The 21,746-nt window shown below is 39.6% G+C and overlaps 2 protein-coding genes across 2 annotated transcripts; both read left to right on the top strand.

The window, feature by feature from the left end:
• The first annotated feature begins 917 nt into the window (after nucleotides 1-917).
• LOC124857165 (ras-related protein rab7-like) lies at nucleotides 918-14,685 on the top strand. Its single transcript, XM_047348305.1, has 6 exons — nucleotides 918-1,278; nucleotides 5,786-5,845; nucleotides 12,242-12,368; nucleotides 12,497-12,715; nucleotides 13,115-13,243; nucleotides 13,354-14,685. Exons 2-6 carry the CDS (start codon nucleotides 5,793-5,795, stop codon nucleotides 13,447-13,449), a joined length of 624 nt encoding a protein of 207 aa, XP_047204261.1. The 5' UTR covers nucleotides 918-1,278; nucleotides 5,786-5,792; the 3' UTR covers nucleotides 13,450-14,685.
• Nucleotides 14,686-16,217: 1,532 nt separating this feature from the next.
• Nucleotides 16,218-21,738, top strand: arpc4 (actin related protein 2/3 complex, subunit 4). The gene is made up of 6 exons (XM_047348307.1): nucleotides 16,218-16,320; nucleotides 17,476-17,594; nucleotides 17,682-17,793; nucleotides 17,889-17,984; nucleotides 20,950-21,120; nucleotides 21,248-21,738. Exons 1-6 carry the CDS (start codon nucleotides 16,318-16,320, stop codon nucleotides 21,251-21,253), a joined length of 507 nt encoding a protein of 168 aa, XP_047204263.1. The 5' UTR covers nucleotides 16,218-16,317; the 3' UTR covers nucleotides 21,254-21,738.
• The last annotated feature ends 8 nt before the right edge of the window (nucleotides 21,739-21,746 follow it).

The raw sequence follows: 21,746 nt of genomic DNA, 5'->3' as shown, positions 1-21,746 counted from the left end.
ACAGAAGTTTATATAGTCGGTTACACACTCAGTCATGGCATTAATGTCCTCTCCATGTGGCTGGCACAGTGCATCCCAGTCTGTAGCCTCAAAGCAACCTTGAAGAGCTTCTTCAGCTTCCTGTGACCATTTTCTCACAGTCCTCTTTATTACAGGTTGTCTCTGAACAAGGGGCTTATATTTTGAGCAGAGAAAAACAAGATTGTGATCTGATTTGCCTAGAGGAGGTCTTGCTGTAGAGATGTATGAGTCCTTGACATTTGCATAAAACAAATCCAACGCTTTGTTCTCTCTGGTAGAGCAGCTGACAAACTTTTGAAACGTTGGAACTGTAGCAGAGAGTGAAGCGTTTAAAAAGCGTGTAAAGTGCAGCCAAATACATTACAGTCAGGTTAAAAGCTGGGGGAGAATCTTGTATTATCAAAGATTACCTGTTAATGCCTAACCCCTCTTTTCTGTGGTGAATATCCAAAGTTTTCTCCATAAAAATGCGAAGTACATCAATTGTGATTACTCAGTAGAAAAAAATGACCTCCACACAAAAACATGTTCATTTGAATGCACTCATTCATAACACTGCCGGGGTATAGGAATAAGTTAAACGGCTAAAAGATGCACTGGTGATGCATGTAGCTTGAGGGAATGTAATGCATATTAGTGGTTGTGTTTCATTAAGTAATGGAACAAGCTATTTTTACACCTGGCATCAGCTGGGCTCCATACTTTGTAGTTTGTTAGTTTTTTAGCACTCATTTGTACTTTATTTTATTTAATAAATGCACCTTCATATCAAGACGATTTTCTTAAAGTTGTAAAAGACCAACGATTTATTTACTATTAAAAAAATGTATATTTTTTATAGTTTTATTTGAGCGTTTTTATGACATGGTGAGCTACGTCTGACGTCAGACACCAGCGTGGTTGTAGAGAAGGAAGTGAAAGGAGAAGCCAGATCTTAGGCTGGGTAGTAGGTAGTTAGCTGATTGAAAGACAAGAAGGGTAGCGCTCTAGCAAATGCCAAATTCATAACTATTTATTGATATATTAACCCGCTAGTTTACGATACGTTTTGGTGTTTACACCAAGGAAACACTTTGGGGCAATTTGTGCGGAGCCGTTGCCTAATTAACGCTGGCCGACAAGTCGAGCTCCGGAGAGCTAGCTGGCTAACGTAACGCCTAATTCGGTTAGCTGTCCTAAACAATAACAGCTAGTTAGCTCACAGCTGGCTCCGAAACGATCCAGAAGTCGCTTCTCCAGAGTGTTCCCAACTTCAAGGTAAGTTTTTAAACGCTAACAGTTCGTCCATGGGTTTAAGGTCAGCTCAATGTGCTTGGTGTCCGGTGTACCCTGATGTTGAAACCGTTAATGGTGGTGCAGTGTTTTTTGTTTTTTTTTTCAGAGAAGGTGGTTGGTAAAAAAAAACACAAAAAAAACAAGGCCGGTTTGGCTCGGTTTGGGTCGATTCCAACAAGGAATGAGAACCGGGGAGCCGAGCAAAGGGAAGACCATGAGAAGAAGTGTTCCTTCTCTTTTATCATATGTTGCTCGGTGTTTATTCTTTGCTTACATAACATGATTTAAAATGCTACGTATGTGTCGAGACAAGCATGGTTTGTCACTGCAAATTTCCAGATGTTGGGCTGGTCTTGGACCGTATGCCACATCGAGCATCAAGTCTTTATGCTGACAAGGGTCGACGTTTGACACATCACCTGACAGCAGGCAGTCTGAAGCAACTATTTTATGTCTGTTTTTGTGTTGCCAGGCAGTTGAAACTTGCCGGTGTTTTTCTGGGATGAGTAGTTTTTGTTTCGCTTATGAATCACTGGTTCATCTACTTGGATCTTAGCTTTTATAATCATAGTTTGGTTGGTAATTTTCGCACTTTCGAAACTGGCATTAACACTGTTAGTGTGCTTTTAAATTACACCATATTTTAATAATGTACACCGCTATGGTTGCTACCTACTTGGTACAACTGAAGTTTTCTGCTCTATTACACTTGCAGTTTCCATCTCAAAGCCGAAATAAGCCCAGTGCTAAGGTGGTATTTTGGTATATTTAAAAGGGAATGCAGATATTTGGAAAAGAGACAATTTTACTTTTCTTTTGATTTGATTAAACATCTTTTCAAAGCAAAGGAAATGAACATACAAGACATTTTAAATCATACCAAGATCATGTATGTAGATTATAAATTCATACTGCTTTATAAAAGCTGAAATCCTAAGTAATTTATGTCCCTCATTTTACGTTAGAACCCATTAAACAAAAAAGAAGAAAAGTTTTGACCCAAAATCACAAACAAAATCAAAATGTTCATTAGATATTAACATGAATTGTTCCAGAAATATTTTTTGATAAATGTTATGTCTTTTTGATACGAATTTCAGTAACGTCGTCACTAATCAAGCGATTGGAGCTAAAGCGACAGAGTCAGGCGGATTTTCCCGTCTCAAAACCTAAATACACCCACAGTGTTGGTTGTGTTTGGGTTTGTAACTAAACTTGTTGACGTTAACTTCATCATCCATTCATAGCTCATTGAATTTTAGACCTTCAGCTGGTCGGGTTAATCAGCAAATACCATTATTACAGAAAAAGAAACTATAGATGTTGGGAAAGATGTGGGCATTTTTAATAGATACCTGCTTTAATCCAATAGCTGTTAGGCAGGAAAATACATGTATTTTAATGATGATCAATAATCAAAGTAATTTAAAAAGAGCCATCAGGCATTTATGGATTAAATGTGAAACTTCTGTTTTTTTTTTATTTAAAAACAGCTCGTGTCAGACAATACTTCTTGTTTTGTCAGTTTGGTTTTTAAGACTCTAAATGTACAGGTTGACCCGTCTTTCTTCCTTGTGATGTGCTTTAATGATTGACAGCTGTCATTGGCAAACATTCCCAGAGTGTAATCAACTTCTCTGAGTTTACTCAATACTGGATTATGACTCTACATACCAAACCGTTAGCTTGGAATGGCCTGAATTTTGGTTATCGCTTGAGTTTGTTTATTCAGCCCACAAGTTTAACGTGGCTTGAATTTTCTACACTTAATGTTCGTTTGTTGCTTTATATTGCACCTTTTAAAAATGAATTTTAAGCCGCTTTCCTATTTATTATTGTCTTTTCTCTGCAGATGTAGAACATAAGAATTTGTAACTACACCAGCATGTTTTCTGTTTAATAGGCTCATGTTTTAGCTCACAAACTAATGTCTCGTATTTTATTTTGTTTTTGTTTTAAAGTTATAAAAACGAACTGACCAGAAACCCTGAAAATGATCTGACTCTGAGACAGAGGGAAAGACAGAGCAGTGAGAAATATTTGAACTTTTCCTTCCAAATCTATATTTAATCCCATTAGTGCGTTCATAATCCATATCAGTCGGTGGATTTTAGCTGCTCTTGTCTCAAAAATACAGTCGAAGAGGAATTACTTTGTCCAAGTTTATTGTGTCACAGTTTTCAACACATTTCCCTATTTGGATCCATGAGCAGTTATGTAATATTGCACAGTTTTGGTGTAATATGACACTTTTTTATAGCTACTTTGAACTCACTGAAAGGTTTTATAAGACTATAATAAGTAGTTGAAAAAAACTTGTATGCAGATTAATTTAATATATTGTGCAAATATGTCTATAAGCTTTAGATAAAATTTGATTGCCACCATATGCCAGTAACCTGCTGTTACAGTTCAGTAAAGCAGTGAAATATGTCAACACGTTGATGTTTTCATGTCAGAATAACATATGGTTGTCAGCTTTGCTTCAGCATGATACCTGATCTGGGTTTCCTCTGTAATCATGTAACTGTGATTTGAACACACCTTCACTTCAGGAGCTTTCTGTTGTTCCAGTTATCTTGTGCCTTACAGGAATGTAGTCACTGGAGTGCCATGCTTGTTCTCTTCAGGTGGAACAGAAGTATACTTTGCTGCCCTTGAAGGCTACAGTTCAAGTGTTTGTCTTTTTAAAGTTATCTTACAGTTGTTGGGGTTTTTTTTTTTTTTTTTTTTTGTTTCAAATAAAACTTTTTGGTCTATAACTGAATTACACCATAAAGAATGCCAGTTTGGACCAGTTTATTGTCCTGTCTTTTGTGCCAAGATGTATGTTGACCCAGTGCAGAAGGGAAGTGGGAAGCTTTTCAGTTAAATGTTTGTACAACCCGTTACTGTGATTAACTGCAGAAGATTGAAGCAAACAAAATTTTCCCTATATACTAATGACAGAGGTGCTTTGTTGATGACTGTCAAACTTAGAATAATGAGTGTCGTTCAGCAATTAAAAAAAAAAATGCATCAATGTACATGGGGTTGGTTGATGTTTTTAGAGACTAAAAATAGTGGCAGTTATTAATTGTGAAGCATTCAAAGAATTGGGAAATATGTGGTTCCCGTGTGTGACCCCACAGTCAGGAAAATTGTTGTGTAGATCTCTAGTCTTAGCCATGAAAAGTAGACTGCTTTTTTCACCCGTGACTGTGATTGGACAAATGCTTTGTGGATATCCTTTATTGATTGTACAGTTTATTGATTTACTGTTAATTTTATATATGCATTGGTCAAACAGCAAAGTATAACAGTGGTGGACATCAGTCATCTATTCTCAAACACAGACTGTATTTTAAGTTCCTACATGTATATTTTAACATGTAAGACTAGTCCTCGAAGTAAGAGTTTAAACAGGATTTCTCGAGATGTGCCGATCAGTTGGCCAGAGATCAGAAGCACCCAGTTTTCCTATGACCAGCTGTAAGTCTGTAGTCAGCAGGTCAAATACTGAAAAATCAAATTTATTTTCCCCTGTATTTATTCAGTGCATCAAAGTATAAAACTCCTTCCATTTTCAGTTATAAATGTCCAATCAAGCTTTTTTCTTTTTCATTTTAATTCTAAAGTTATATTAAGATTGTAGATGGGTTTTGTTGCATAAATGGTGAAAATCACTTAATTTTGTGTGAAATTCAAAACTTTAGCCTCTATCAAAGAACCTGAAGCAGTTTTTCTTTTATCTTATGGTCCTTCTGGACTGTCAGGTGAGACTGCGGCTTCATTTCCAAATCAAGATCATCTTTCATGTGTCTTTCTTAGGTTGGGTACCGGATAGGGCTGCAACTAAAGATTATTTTGCTAATCGATTAATCATTTTTTTCATAAATATTTAGATAGCAAAAGGTGCTTAATTTGAGAATTTTTACAGAATCCCGAATCAGGTGAAGCCAAAACTGCCACTGGAGGAGTTCTGGATAGAGCATATTTACAGACAAAAAGGGTTTTTCATCTTAAATGGAATATGTAGATATTTTTTGCACAATTTAGGCGTTAATTACATCTCTGAACAGGTTGTTCTTTCAGCAAATGCCATGTCTTAGAGTCTGTATGCTCCAGTTAATGATTAATAAATAATTTGGTTGACGATTTTCCGATAATTGATTAATCTGATTAATTGTTTCAACCCTAGTACCGGGAGTTGCTATCTCGGTGCCGCTAATGTCAGCAGAAGGAAAGAAGGAAGAAAAGAAATGAAAGGGAAGGGAAGATATGTGCTCCTCGTGATTTTCTCTACAGCTTATGAAGCACATGACTGGAATGAGTCATTTTCAAACTTTACTGCAGTAGAGAAACTGAACTTAGATTTGTACATTAATGTTTCCCAGTTAGCTGTATGTTAGAGAATTTTACTGCCGCTGCACATAAAACTGATTGGTTTTTGATTTACAATGAGGGGAGATATAAAGCGTTTAACTGTTTTACTTTTTCCTTCCTGCAGCTGAACAATGACGTCTAGGAAGAAAGTTCTCCTTAAAGTCATCATCCTGGGAGATTCTGGGTGAGTCACAATATGGTTTATTGTTCTTCTTCAGCCCAAATTCAGCAATGTAAAGGAGAGCAATAATCCACGCTAAACATAGCTTGGGGACAAAACATACTTTCTTTTTTTGGTAGCTTTTCTGGTTAGTGTATGCTCTGTACTACTTCCTGGTTGGCGTTGGCTGCAGTTGTAAGCTGTATCCAGGCAGAGTTCACCCTCTGTTCTCTCTAAAGGTATTATGATTTCACTCGTAGCTTAGAAATCTGTGCTTTTTATGTGCACCTGTTGGGACTTGGTCACTGCTGCTGTTTAGTTTCAGAGATATGTGCTGTGTTTTCAGTGACCGTTAAACACGGGCTAGTGATTTCAGTTCCATTTTCAATCAAAACGGAAACATTTCTTCTGATGTTTTGTTTAGTTTTCTTTTTAGTGTAAATAATAGAGAGAGACAAGTAGAGGCATTAGTGTTTAATTTAGCTAAACAGGAAGATACAAATCAGAAAATTGCTTTTTTAATGTAACACAGTTGAGTTTAATGAAAAATCAAACTGACCTCAACTCAAAATTTCACTAGATTTGTTCAGGTTTGATTTTGGATACTTCAAAAAACGTGAAAATATAGTAAGACCAAATTATAAGGAAAGAGCTCTTTTGCCTGTTTCAGTATTTATCAACAAGAGTTTATAAGCATTTGGGCAGTTGAATCTTTAATTTTTGCTAGAGTGAGCATAAATGCTCAGCTGTTTTCACTGAAAATGAACATAAACAAAATGCATACAATTTACTTTTATTTGACTTTCGAAATGACTGGTTTTATTTGTTCTTTTCCTTCAGGTTGTTATTTTTCTTTTCTTTTTTGGAGCCAGTTTATTACCTTTCTTCTAATGCCACTTAGTGACTGTATATTATTTAGCTTTGTTTATTTACACATGCAGTTGGTGGAAATGAGCCTGATGCAGATTTTACATTATGATGGAAACACACCTGTTGATGATCTGGTGGACGTCACTAGAGCTGGTTTCTTTTGTTGGCTTAATGTAAAACAAGAATGAGATGCTCATAACATGTTGATGTCACTGTTTTTGGATTTGAAAACTAAACGGCGTCTTTATTTTTCTCGCTTGGTTTTGGCATGTGTTGCTGTTGCATTCATACGAAGTTAAGGATGGGCTTGATAACAATATTGAGAAGGATAATGGTTTCATCTATTCATTCTGTCCGTTGCAGTTCTGTTCTCTTGCATAAACTCATTTATTTATTTATTCATTTTACTTCAGCTCCAGAGAGAATGAAATGGTTAAGATTAATTTTATGTAGTTAATTCTACTGTTTTAGCATAAAATTACTTGGACTTTTGCAGCTCTGGTCTTTGCCAGATATGAGGCACATCTCAATACACTGACATAAATTTAGGTTGTATTCACACCAGGAAAGTCATTTGGTCCGCTTGTTTGGTCCGGACCAAAAGCGAACTTTATTTTTTTCATTTGGTGCAGTTTGTTTTCACATTGTACTTTTTGCAAGTGAACTATTACTTGTAAACAAAGCCACGCGGGTGATGATCATTGTTCCCATTGGACATAAATGACGGGGGCGGGACAGAACACAGACCCGGAAATTGAGGAAAACATCTGTAGACGTGCTGCGTGCAGCACCTCTGTTCTGCATATTTGTGTCGTTATTACAGCTGCAATATTATTATGAGGGTGAAGTTTAGCTCATTCAACACAGACTTTGAGACGTTCCATTTATAATGTTGGAACCCCGTCGGAGAATACGTGCTGAACGCCGACGTTCTCTACGTGCAACAAGCCAGTAGCGTTGCTAAGCAACACACAGCTTATCAGGTATGATTACCTTACAACACACACCTTTGCTACTGGCTACGGTGGCTTTTTATGTCCAAAGAGTCGTACGCTTTTTGTAGTTGGTTTGGATCGGGGCCGGTTTGTATTCAGACTATAAGCGAACCGCACCAGGGTCCGTTTGGAAGCGGACCGAGACCACCTCAGAAAGTGGGTCTCGGTCCGGTTGTTTGGTCCGGACCAGGGTTCGCTTGAGTGTATTCACACCTGCACAAAAGGTCCGGACCAAGAGGGGAAACAAACTCTGGTCCGTTTAAAGCGGACCAAAAGTGACAAGTGTGAATACATCCTTAGATACATCAATGGGGAAAAAAATATTTCACACAATTTGATTCGCCCCTCTTTCAAGATGCAGTTTAAGGATTGCATATTAGGGATTTTAGGGATTTTTCTCTCTATCAGACTACTTGCATCCTTCACGTTGGTGTATCGATGGAAACCGGTTGATCTTATTACAATAATAATGTTTACGGTGAAGTGAATCTGTACCTGTAATGGATTTTTATGCAGTCATGCAATTTTTTTATTCTGTTACATACCTTTTCTGTAGCAAGTATGCAGTGTTGTGCCTGACAGAAGTTGCTAAAGTTGCACAAACTAAAATCTATTTAGAAATGTTCCTGAATATGAAAGCTGCTTCTCATATTTTGTCTTTTTACTGGGTTAAAACATGAGCAGATTTTACTGTAAAAATTGTGATATATTTTTTTGCCTTATTTGGTGTGACCTGCTAGCACAGATTAAAGGGTATTTTTTTTATATATATATTTTTATATTTATTTTATCAGGCACATCCAATTGAATGTAGGTCATTTATTCAAAGTAGGGGCTGCTGCTGTAAATAGGGGGAGGTTCTTGATTGGTCGGATTAACTTGTTTTGGGGGGAGTTTGTGAAAGCTGTGATTGGTTGAATTTACTTACAGGTCCTTCTCAAAAAATTAGCATATTGTGATAAAGTTCATTATTTTCTATAATGTAATGATGAAAATTTAACATTCATATATTTTAGATTCATTGCACACTAACTGAAATATTTCAGGTCTTTTATTGTCTTAATACGGATGATTTTGGCATACAGCTCATGAAAACCCAAAATTCCTATCTCACAAAATTAGCATATCATTAAAAGGGTCTCTAAACGAGCTATGAACCTAATCATCTGAATCAACGAGTTAACTCTAAACACCTGCAAAAGATTCCTGAGGCCTTTAAAACTCCAGCCTGGTTCATCACTCAAAACCCCAATCATGGGTAAGACTGCCAACCTGACTGCTGTCCAGAAGGCCACTATTGACACCCTCAAGCAAGAGGGTAAGACACAGAAATAAATTTCTGAACGAATAGGCTGTTCCCAGAGTGCTGTATCAAGGCACCTCAGTGGGAAGTCTGTGGGAAGGAAAAAGTGCGGCAGAAAACGCTGCACAACGAGAAGAGGTGACCGGACCCTGAGGAAGATTGTGGAGAAGGGCCGATTCCAGACCTTGGGGGACCTGCGGAAGCAGTGGACTGAGTCTGGAGTAGAAACATCCAGAGCCACCGTGCACAGGCGTGTGCAGGAAATGAGCTACAGGTGCCGCATTCCCCAGGTCAAGCCACTTTTGAACCAGAAACAGCGGCAGAAGCGCCTGACCTGGGCTACAGAGAAGCAGCACTGGACTGTTGCTCAGTGGTCCAAAGTACTTTTTTCGGATGAAAGCAAATTCTGCATGTCATTCGGAAATCAAGGTGCCAGAGTCTGGAGGAAGACTGGGGAGAAGGAAATGCCAAAATGCCAGAAGTCCAGTGTCAAGTACCCACAGTCAGTGATGGTCTGGGGTGCCGTGTCAGCTGCTGGTGTTGGTCCACTGTGTTTTATCAAGGGCAGGGTCAATGCAGCTAGCTATCAGGAGATTTTGGAGCACTTCATGCTTCCATCTGCTGAAAAGCTTTATGGAGATGAAGATTTCATTTTTCAGCACGACCTGGCACCTGCTCACAGTGCCAAAACCACTGGTAAATGGTTTACTGACCATGGTATCACTGTGCTCAATTGGCCTGCCAACTCTCCTGACCTGAACCCCATAGAGAATCTGTGGGATATTGTGAAGAGAACGTTGAGAGACTCAAGACCCAACACTCTGGATGAGCTAAAGGCCGCTATCGAAGCATCCTGGGCCTCCATAAGACCTCAGCAGTGCCACAGGCTGATTGCCTCCATGCCACGCCGCATTGAAGCAGTCATTTCTGCCAAAGGATTCCCGACCAAGTATTGAGTGCATAACTGTACATGATTATTTGAAAGTTGACGTTTTTTTGTATTAAAAACACTTTTCTTTTATTGGTCGGATGAAATATGCTAATTTTGTGAGATAGGAATTTTGGGTTTTCATGAGCTGTATGCCAAAATCATCCGTATTAAGACAATAAAAGACCTGAAATATTTCAGTTAGTGTGGAGATAGGCACCAGCTCCCCCGTGACCCACTATGGAATAAGCGGTAGAAAATGACTGACTGACTGACTGACTGCAGTCAGTCAGTCAGTCAGTCAGTCATTTTCTACCGCTTATTCCATAGTGGGTCGCGGGGGAGCTGGTGCCTATCTCCAGCAGTCTATGGGCGGGAGGCGGGGTACTGACTGACTGCAATGAATCTAAAATATATGAATGTTAAATTTTCATCATTACATTATGGAAAATAATGAACTTTATCACAATATGCTAATTTTTTGAGAAGGACCTGTACAGGAATTATTGGCCAGAGTAAATAGGGTCTTACAGGAAGTGTAATATCATAATATTTGCAAATATTTAAATACTATCTGTGTAGGGTTTGTGCCTCTTTAGACAGTATAGTTTCAAAATGATTCCTCTTGATATTGTTTTTTATTATAAACAATGGCTGATGCCTGGAGTTGCAGCGTCTGCATAGCTATAGGCGGGGCGTAGCGATGTGGGCTTGTTGGCAGAGGCCCAGAGACAGGCAATGCTTATCCCTAGCTGAGACTCTGGAGACGCAACGCTGTAGCGGTGGGTCAACATGACACTGAATGACTGGAAAGCCATGAGTAGGGGCACTGGGCTTACACTTTCAGTGTCTACAGGTCCTTCTCAAAATATTAGCATATTGTGATTAAGTTCATTATTTTCCATAATGTCATGATGAAAATTTAACATTCATATATTTTAGATTCATTGCACACTAACTGAAATATTTCAGGTCTTTTATTGTCTTAATACGGATGATTGTGGCATACAGCTCATGAAAACCCAAAATTCCTATCTCACAAAATTAGCATATTTCATCCGACCAATAAAAGAAAAGTGTTTTTAATACAAAAAACGTCAACCTTCAAATAATCATGTACAGTTATGCACTCAATACTTGGTCGGGAATCCTTTGGCAGAAATGACTGCTTCAATGCGGCGTGGCATGGAGGCAATCAGCCTGTGGCACTGCTGAGGTCTTATGGAGGCCCAGGATGCTTCGATAGCGGCCTTTAGCTCATCCAGAGTGTTGGGTCTTGAGTCTCTCAACGTTCTCTTCACAATATCCCACAGATTCTCTATGGGGTTCAGGTCAGGAGAGTTGGCAGGCCAATTGAGCACAGTGATACCATGGTCAGTAAACCATTTAATAGTGGTTTTGGCACTGTGAGCAGGTGCCAAGTATTGCTGAAAAATGAAATCTTCATCTCCATAAAGCTTTTCAGCAGATGGAAGCATGAAGTGCTCCAAAATCTCCTGATAGCTAGCTGCATTGACCCTGCCCTTGATAAAACACAGTGGACCAACACCAGCAGCTGACACGGCACTCCAGACCATCACTGACTGTGGGTACTTGACACTGGACTTCTGGCATTTTGGCATTTCCTTCTCCCCAGTCTTCCTCCAGACTCTGGCACCTTGATTTCCGAATGACATGCAGAATTTGCTTTCATCCGAAGAAAGTACTTTGGACCACTGAGCAACAGTCCAGTGCTGCTTCTCTGTAGCCCAGGTCAGGCGCTTCTGCCACTGTTTCTGGTTCAAAAGTGGCTTGACCTGGGGAATGCGGCACCTGTAGCCCATTTCCTGCACACGCCTGTGCACGGTGGCTCTGGATGTTTCTACTCCAGACTCAGTCCACTGCTTCCGCAGGTCCCCCAAGGTTTTGGGAAAGCCTGATTTAGCATGATGGCTAGTCTCTAGGCCGGCGAGCTGCAGGTGCTTGTGACTACTGTTTGTCGACAGTCTAGTTGCTTATCACTTTTTTGTGTCATGGCAGCAAATTCAAAGTGTGTAGCGTAGCCTTGTGTAGCACAGTGGCTAACCATTAGGCTAACGGTTAATGCAGTGGCAGTTCACTGGGAGTGGGGAATAATTAAATTAGACCATTATGGCTTCTTCGAACCCTGCCCAAAATAATGAATCCGACCAATCATGTCTTTCACAAACTCCTCCCAAACCCAAGAACTTCCCACTTAGGCGTAGCAGAGACCCCCTTCTCATTTATTACAGTGCTGTTTTAGAACAGATATGGCTCTCATTGTTTTTTCTTCAGTAATAATCTGCTCTCTGTTGTCTCCTCAGAGTTGGAAAGACCTCCCTAATGAACCAGTATGTGAACAAAAAGTTTAGTAACCAGTACAAAGCAACAATAGGAGCAGATTTCCTCACCAAGGAAGTAATGGTGGATGACCGACTTGTTACAATGCAGGTATATTTGTAACCTTTATCAATAAATGCATCTGAAATTGTAAAAGTATTAAAAACTCCCTCATTTAAAATCTTCAGTCAGGTGGCGTTGTTCCAAGTTGATTTATCCTGTTTTTTTTTTTGTTTTAGATCTGGGACACAGCTGGTCAGGAAAGGTTTCAGTCATTGGGTGTTGCGTTCTACCGCGGAGCAGACTGCTGTGTGTTGGTTTTTGACGTGACCGCGCCCAACACCTTCAAGACACTCGACAGCTGGAGGGATGAGTTTCTAATCCAAGCCAGCCCCCGAGATCCTGAGAACTTCCCTTTTGTGGTGCTAGGCAACAAGATTGACCTGGAGAACAGACAGGTTGTTATCAGTTTCACATTCCTGAGTCAGAGTCCATGTCTAATAAATGCACTGAAAGACTGTGGTACAGTAAATGCATTACAAATCTTCTGCCAGCATGTGTGCATTCCTGTGTTTATGACTCGCTCTCTACATACTGTTGTAAGTCTTCAGAGTGACTTATGAAGATAAATGACTGTACTTGCTTCAGAGAGCATGGTTCTAAACTTTCATTGCTCTGTCAGTTATAATAGGGCAACTGTTGAGAATACACAAATAAATCTTTAGTTTTTTTGGTGGAAAGTAAAGCACATTAGTCCGACTTGAATCAACATATTTTCTGTAAAATAACACAAGTTAGACATTTCTAATAATGGAGCTATCTGTGTTGCTGAATCTATTTTTCCTTTGTGTGTTCAGGTGACCACTAAAAGGGCTCAGGCTTGGTGTCAGAGTAAGAACAACATCCCTTACTTTGAGACCAGCGCCAAGGAAGCCATAAATGTAGAACAAGCATTCCAGACAATTGCACGTAACGCTCTCAAACAGGTAAGTTATAGATAATACAAAAAGATTTTCAGTATTTATTTGTGCTGTTAGCTGATGGGAAATGAGTGTTATTACATCTGTATTTTTTCTCCTTCCTGTTTGCTTCACAGGAGACGGAGGTGGAGTTGTATAATGAATTCCCAGAGCCCATAAAGCTGGATAGGAATGATAGAGCAAAACCGTCTGCAGAAAGCTGCAGCTGCTGAGGGACAAACTGGACCATCTTCTCCCATCATGTCATCGCCCTGTTGCATCTCATTGGCCTCGCTCCCAAGGAAACAATTTTCCTTACTGGTCTTCCTCACTCACCGCTCCATTGACACCAACCCTGTATGCTGCACATGGATGTATGTCACCCTCTCCTTCCTCATTTAGTACATAAATTAATACACTAGTGAACCCTTATATAAAACATGACAAATCCAGTGCAGTTAAATCACATGCAAGAAGAAAAACACCCTTTGTGACCTCATACCTCATGACTTGGTAGTGAGTGAACTTCTGTATTGCGCCAGGTTTTGCCCCTGACACACTGAGAGGGTGAAGTGGTGGAGCCATGTTCCAGAGCGAGCTCTCACATCGAGCTCTGTGTTGTGAGATGATGTTGGCTAATCCCAAGATACAGCATCCCATACTCTGCTTTCTGCTTGCTTTCTTTTGCGCCTTTTTCATGAAATAAACTAGCAGAACTAAATAAATATATGTTGTAATTGGCTATTAATTTAAAAGCCGATCTGAAACACTTGTGGTTTTGCACTTTTTATGTTTCTTTTTTGCCTTTAAGTGTTATGGAGGGATGGCTGATTTTTTTTGGGCAACATCTTCTATCACATGCCTTTTGGTGAGCTCCAGATTTATACCTCCTCCATCCCCTCCCTCCGAATATCTCCTGAGAATCTTCTGAACAATCTGGTGATTGTATTGCCTTTTCACTTCAGGATTAGGGTTTTTAACTGCCTCACACTGCTGAATATATGTGACTGTGTCAAGTAAAAGTTGATTAGGCAGTCACAGTGTAACAAGTTAAATCCTTGATATATAAAGTTTGCCTTTTATGTAACATTACTTGTACTGCTACTATAACTGCTGTATGTGTTATGTCCTCATCATACTCTTCTCAATGATAAAGAATTACTATATGCATCACAACACTGCATACACCTGTCTTCTGTCCTGTCTTCATTATTGCTGTTCTATCTGCTTGTAGCTCAGGTCGGCTCAGTACTTAATATTTTTAACGGATTGTGTATTACGGTGTATAGACGGTATAGAACGGAAATCTGTTTCTTCTTTCCATTTAAAGAAAATATTCAACAATTTGCCCTGGTATTACTCTGTTTTTTTTTTTTGTCTTCTTTCCTTACAGAAAACATTACAGCAATGCCAATGATGTTGTAAAAGAAAATTTGAACGTCAAATAATAAAACTCTTGAATATATTAATCATTTTGTGTTCTTTTATGTCTTGGCTGGTATCTATAGGTGCATCTTACTTAATTAGAGTATTGTCAAAAGGTTAATATATTTCAGTATTTAAATTTAAATCAAAATTAACAAATATTTATTGAGTTTCACTTATTGAATTGGATGTGAAATAACTTTACTGTATGCCAACCTGAATGCTTTACCAATATTGAAAGTCCAAATCTTTATAGATAAACTAAATACAAAGAGGATGCAGGTACTCAATTGAGGCCATATGTAAGCTTGGTGGTATTAAGGTTTGCTGTGTCTGTCAGCGTAGTGTCCAGAGCCTGGAGGCGCTACCAGGAGACGTGGAGGAGGCCGTAGGAGGGCAACAACCCAGCAGCAGGACCGCTACCTCCGCCTTTGTGCAAGAAGGAACAGGAGGAGCACTGCCAGAGCCCTGCAAAATGACCTCCAGCAGGCCACAAATGTGCATGGGTCTGCACAAACGGTTAGAAACTGATTCCATGAGGATGGTATGAGGGCCCGACGTCCAAAAATGGGGGTTGTGCTCACAGCCCAACACCGTGCAGGACGCTTGTCATTTGTCAGAGAACACTAGGATTGACAAATTCTCCACTGGCACCCTGTGCTTTTCACAGATGAAAGCAGATTCACACTGAGCACATGTGACAGATGTGACAGAGTCTGGAGACACCGTGGAGAGCGATCTGCTATCTGCAACATCCTTCAGCATGACCAGTTTGGCAGTGGGTCAGTAATGGTGTGGGGTGGCATTTCTTTGGAAGGCCGCATGGCCCTCCATGTGCTCGCCAGAGGTAGCCTGACTGCCATTAGGTACCGAGATGAGATCCTCGGACCTCTTGTGAGACCAAATGCTGGTGCGGTTGGCCCTGGGTTCCTCCTAATGCAGGACAATGCTAGATCTCATGTGGCTGGAGTGTGTCAGCAGTTCCTGCAAGATGAAGACATTGAAGCTATGGACTGGTCCGCCCGTTCCCCAGACCTGAATCCGATTGAGCACATCTGGGACATCATGTCTCGCTCCATCCACCAACGTCACGTTGCACCACAGACTGTCCAGGAGTTGGCGGATGCTTTAGTCCAGGTCTGGGAGGAGATCCCTCAGGAGACCATCCACCATCTCATCAGGAGCATGCCCAGGCGTTGTAGGGAGGTCATACAGGCACGTGGAGGCCACACACAATACTGAGCCTCATTTTGACTTGTTTTGAGGACATTACATCAAAGTTGGATCAGCCTGTAGTTTTTCCACTTTAATTTTGTGTGTGACTCCAAATCCAGGCCTCCATTGGTTAATAAATTTGATTTCCTTTGATGATTTTTGTGTGATTTTGTTGTCAGCACATTCAACTTTGTACAGAAGAAAGTATTCAATGAGAATATTTCATTCATTCAGATCTAAGATGTGTTATTTGAGTCTTCCCTTTATTTTTTTGAGCAGTGTATTTCCTGTAAAAAGTTCCACTTAGATTAGTAAATAAAATGGACATATTTTATATGTTAAAGAGATATAATTTTGAAGTTTTATGTCTAGTTCAGTCATCAGCGGGCACTTCCGGTGTGCGCGTGGATATCGCAAAAGTAACTACTTCCGCGTTTAGCCCCCTCTGCTGTAACTGAGAAATGGTAAGAAAAATTCGACATATGCTCACATAAAACGTGAAATTTTAACAATTATTTACATCTGCATCTTTCTGTGGATAGGAGTTATTCTTTTGATGTTACTGCAGCGATGTGGATGCGTGTATTTTTTTATTCTTCCTGCGGTCATTTGAGATATAGCTTATATGCTAACGTTAGCTAATCGACAAGCTAAGAAAGAATTTAGTTTTTTTAATTCTAGAAGGTTATAGTGTGGGATGTTTTTAAATTGTTGTAATAGCTGGCACTTTGTAGTAATACTTTGCAGTTTAACACAGCTGTAACTATTTATCGGAAGGTTATATTTGGTGAAACTTCCTGCTTACCCGCTGATAATAATGATAACGTTAAACAAGATGTAATGTAACAATTGAGTGCTAAATAAATACAGGTAAAGGCGTTTCACAGACGCTTAGAGCCATACTCACCAGCTGGCTTTTTATAATTTGAGTTCAGAGATTCATTTGCATAGATTAAACCAGAAGTCGATGTTTCAGAGATTATTTTAAATCTGTAAATGTTTATAAAATTTACTTTTCTTTATTTAAAGAAACTAATAAAAATGATCTCACCTGTTATTCTGGGAGATTTTTTAAAAAGATAACACAGAAAAGGTTTAGTCTGAATTAATGGAAGGTCTGTTTTTATTATGTATCTTAATATCTGGTTAACATCTGTATATTTTGAGTTCTGATTTTACCTTTCAATAAAAGTAACCTGCCAGTATTTAAATGCCGAAGCAAACAATTTTATTTGTTGTGTTAAAGATATTTTGCTGGCATGGTTTGAATCTTCATTTCCCTTTTGACGGGAGGATCACCAAAACATTTCTACCTCACTTTGTTTTTAAATTTATAAAGAAGTATGAGAGTGGACCAAGCTGATTGAGTTATGGCCGGTTTCAAACACTGTGGCTTTGTTATCCATCAGATTTTGACCTAACTGATCACCCTGGAGAGATCAGAAGGCATAACGTTCTCCAGTCTTTCTTAAAACACAAAATGAGGAAATATCTTTTGGAAAGATATTTGAGCCCAAGTGCTATTAAAGCACTTGGGCTCAATTATGTGGGGAGTAATGAATTAATTGGCCATTGTAAAACAATTTTCATCACTTCTGCTTCTTGTTTTCAACAATCAGACGGCCACTCTACGTCCGTATCTCAATGCTGTGCGTGCCACGCTGCAGGCCGCTCTCTGCCTGGAGAACTTCTCCTCTCAGGTGGTGGAAAGGCACAATAAACCAGAGGTGGAAGTCAGGTGAGTCGACCATCACAATTTAACAATTTATGTTACTCATCAGTTGACTGTGTGACAAACATTTTATCTGTCTTTGCTCATGTCCAGAAGTAGCAAGGAGTTGCTCCTCCAACCTGTAATCATTAGTCGTAACGACAAGGAGAAGGTTCTGATCGAGGGCTCCATCAACTCTGTCAGAGTGAGCATTGCCGTCAAGCAGGTCAGTCAGATTTCTGTCCGTCACCGATACTGTGATGACCGAGACCTGAACAGGTCCCTGACTGTAACGCATGTCAAATTTATTTGCCGCTGCAGGCAGATGAGATCGAGAAGATCCTGTGCCATAAATTCATGCGTTTTATGATGATGAGAGCAGAAAACTTCTTCATCCTGAGAAGGAAACCAGTCGAGGTAAGTGACTTCCGGTGCTTCAGCCTCGATTAAAGATGGTTATACCACACATTTTGTTGTAAACCACCATGTTGCTTCCACTGCTTGAAACCTGATTAAAAAACAGTTAACTTATTGATTCAATTCAATAAAAAAAATGACAGTCTCATGAAGAAGATGCTCAGGGTTCTCCATAATGTTCTTCATTTTATGAAGAACCCTTCTTTCCACAATGATCTCCAGAGGTTCCAGAGGAGTCCCCAGAACAGAGCCAGCCTTTTTTATCAGCTTGTTGAACTTTTTTAAGTCCCTGGCTCTGATGCTGCTTCTCCAGCAGATGATGGTAGAAGAGATCACACTTTCCACAACAGACTTATAGAAGATATGCAGCATCTTGCTGCAAACACCAAAGGACCTAAGCTTCCTCAAGAAGTACAGTCTGCTCTGTCCCTTCTTGTAGATGGCTTCACAGTTGCATCTCCACTCTAGTCTGTTGTCCAGGTGATCACTGAGGTATTTATACTCCTCCACCACCTCCACTTCTTTTCTCATGATAGAAATAGTTTTTGACTTATTCTTGTTTCTCTTAAAATCTACAATAATATCCTTTGTTTTAGTCACGTTCAAAATGAGATGATAGTGTCCACACCATGCCACAAAGCGGTCCACCACCTTCCTGTACTCATCTTCTTGTCCATCTCTGATCCACCCCACGACTGCAGAATCATCCGAGTATTTCTGCAGATGACAGGAGTCTGTCTTGTACTGGAAGTCTGAGGTGTACAGAGTGAAAAGGAATGGTGAGAGTACAGTCCCCTGTGGTGCTCCTGTGCTGCTGACTACCTGGTTAGACTCACAACCCTTCAGTCTCACAAACTGTGGTCTGTTTGTCAGGTAGTTTTTGATCCAGGAGATTGTTGAGGCCTCCACCTGAGTCTTCTGGAGTTTCTGACAAAGCAAATCAGGTTGGATTGTATTAAATGCACTGGAGAAATCAAAGAACATGATCCTCACAGTGCTGCTGGCTTTGTCCAGATGACAGTGGGTTTGTTGAAGCAGGTGTATGATGGCATCTTCAACTCCAACTCCACAGCAATAAGCAAACTGAAGGGGGTCCTGATGGTTTACTGTTTGCTTACTCAGGTAGGCCAACAGGAGTCTCTCTAGGACCTTCATGATGTGGGATGTCAGGGCAACAGGTCTATAGCCATTGATGATGATCATATACCCATTTGTATGCAACAGGATTTAAGATCTGACTTTATAAACTTTGTTTAAGAAATGATATATTAGAAATAGTGCCGCACAATATTTGGAAATAATGCAATAACAAAATGGTTAAATATCCATATTAGGTCTGTTTATGGGAGTTTTTCATCAATCTGCCAGAAGCGCATTGGTGAGGTCAGACACTGATGTTGGAAGATCCCCACCCAAATCATCCCAAGGGTGTTCTGTTGGGTTGAGTCCAGAACTCTGTCCAGATCAATGAAGTTCTTCCTCAACAAACTTCTTCATCCCTGTCTTTTTTTTTTTTAGATTATGTGGTACTAGTGGCCTTTATTCACAGTAATCAGATAGGGAACAGGCAGAAAGGGAAGAGGCAAGACATGCAGCAATCCTGGACGGCTCTTATAGACTGCGTATACAGTTCGCTTGCTCTACACCACACACTGCCCGCAGCAACGTATTCTTGTCTTGATGGACCTTAATTGGTTGTTGGAACAGAAAGGGGCCATCTCCAAGCTGTTTCCACAAAGTTGGAAGCTTGAAATTGGTCATTTTGTCATGGTATGCTGAAGCAATAAGAGTTCCTTTTATTGAGGCTGACTCTTGAGAAGTAGCTCCAAACCATAACATCTCCTGCACTAAACTTTACATTTGGTAAGATGCGGTCATGCAGGTACCATTCTTTTGGCAGCTGCCAAACCCGGACTCATCCATTGGATTCCCAGATAGAGGCAGGATTTGTCAGTACAGAGAACAGGTCTCCACTGTTCTAGAGTCCATTATTACACAACTCCTTCCAAGGCTTTCATTGCACTGCAAGGTTCGGTTGCTTGGCTGAGTTGCTGTCATTCCGATTAGCTTCCACTTTGTTATAACACCACTAACTACTCTACTATATTTAGTAGAGAAGAAATTAAAGGACTGGACTTTTTGCACAGCTGGGATCCTCTCATGGTACCACGCTTTAATTCACTGAGCGTCTGGGAGCCATTCTTCCTCTAAATGAATTACCAGCCTGCAAGAACACATGGCACTTGAAATATAAAGCTCCTGATATAAAAATGAAGGGTCAACTTAAACGTTTTAGTTCCTATAATTTTAATATTTATAGGTGTGTATCTGAGTAAAATGGAGCAATTTTGGTTTTATTTTTTGATTTAGTTACAATCAAATAAAAATGGTCCAAGTAATAAAACTGCTAAATGTTTACTAATTATTTCTTACCTCTCCTCCATTCTCTGTGTTGGAGTCCAATATATTTTATCCGAACAGTTTTTGGGGATATATTATTACTTACACTGATGTTTCTCTTATAATACATTGAGTTTTAAAATTGTGGCTGAAATGCTTGCACAACATGATGACCTTTTTCGAGCTCTTTGTTTGTGAAGACGGAGGATCTCCATCAGAAAATTACGGTAAAACATTTGCTTAGTTCGAAAATAGCCTTCCTAAACCTGAAAACTGGCTGAAAACACCAAAACATTTATTTTGATTATTATGATTAAATTTTATAGTACAAAGAATAGTTTCCTCTTGCAAATGCAGCTTTAGGGCTTGAAACAATGTTTATAGTGTAGGTTTGTTAGGTTGAGCTTAAGCTAAAGTTGTCTTTTCTTATTTTAACTTTGAAGCCTTAATGTTTTCCCTCAGACATGTGGGAAATATGTGGGAAATGTCTTTTTGTAATGATGTATTTTACCATGCTAATCTCAAATGGGTAACCATGACATTAATGTTTGTTTTTGTTTTGCAGGGATACGACATCTCTTTTCTCATCACCAACTTCCACACCGAGCAGATGTACAAGCACAAACTAGTGGATTTTGTTATTCATTTTATGGAAGAAATCGACAAGGAGATCAGTGAAATGAAGCTGTCCGTCAACGCCAGGGCGCGCATTGTCGCAGAGGAGTTCCTCAAAAATGTACGTTGTTTTCAATCACCCTCTGATACTACAATGTTTTATAGTGCTGCATTTCCTATAATGAAACAAGCTTAAATATCCCTATCGCCTTTTAATCGTGGGTCGTCTTTCTGTTTTATTTCTGCAGTTCTGAACATAAGACCGAAGAACACATAGCTTTGCTATATTAGCCGTCACTGTGGAGCTTACACATGGCAGGGCAGATCCTCGCTGATGTCGTCCGCCAAGAGGGGGAAAGAAGGATGAGCCGTAAGGCTGTGCAGGCCGACGGGGCTTTTCCCTTTAACCTTAAACTCATCCTGCGCTCAAATTATTGATGCTTGTGCTTGATAATTCCCACCAACTTCATTTCCACTGTTAAAATAATCAAGGTCAACACAGCTTCTCTATAATTGAGCACAGGATGAAACTGATTTTTTTTAAAAGATAATTTAAATGTTTTTAAATATATTTACAGATATATATTATATGCAGATAAATTTCATTTTGCTTTGTTTTGTTATCGCACACTTTGAACCATGAGGGCAATCAGTTACTTAATGTTTTATTCCACATGCACACAGATGAAACAAATTTAAACATCTGGCAATTAATAAAAAATAAAAAGTGTATACTTCACATTTCAG

Source organism: Girardinichthys multiradiatus, chromosome 20, assembly GCF_021462225.1.
Source record: "Girardinichthys multiradiatus isolate DD_20200921_A chromosome 20, DD_fGirMul_XY1, whole genome shotgun sequence".
In the NCBI taxonomy this organism is placed as follows: domain Eukaryota; kingdom Metazoa; phylum Chordata; class Actinopteri; order Cyprinodontiformes; family Goodeidae; genus Girardinichthys; species Girardinichthys multiradiatus.
Note: the sequence above shows the minus strand (reverse complement) of the source record. Positions and strands in the feature narration are given on the sequence as shown.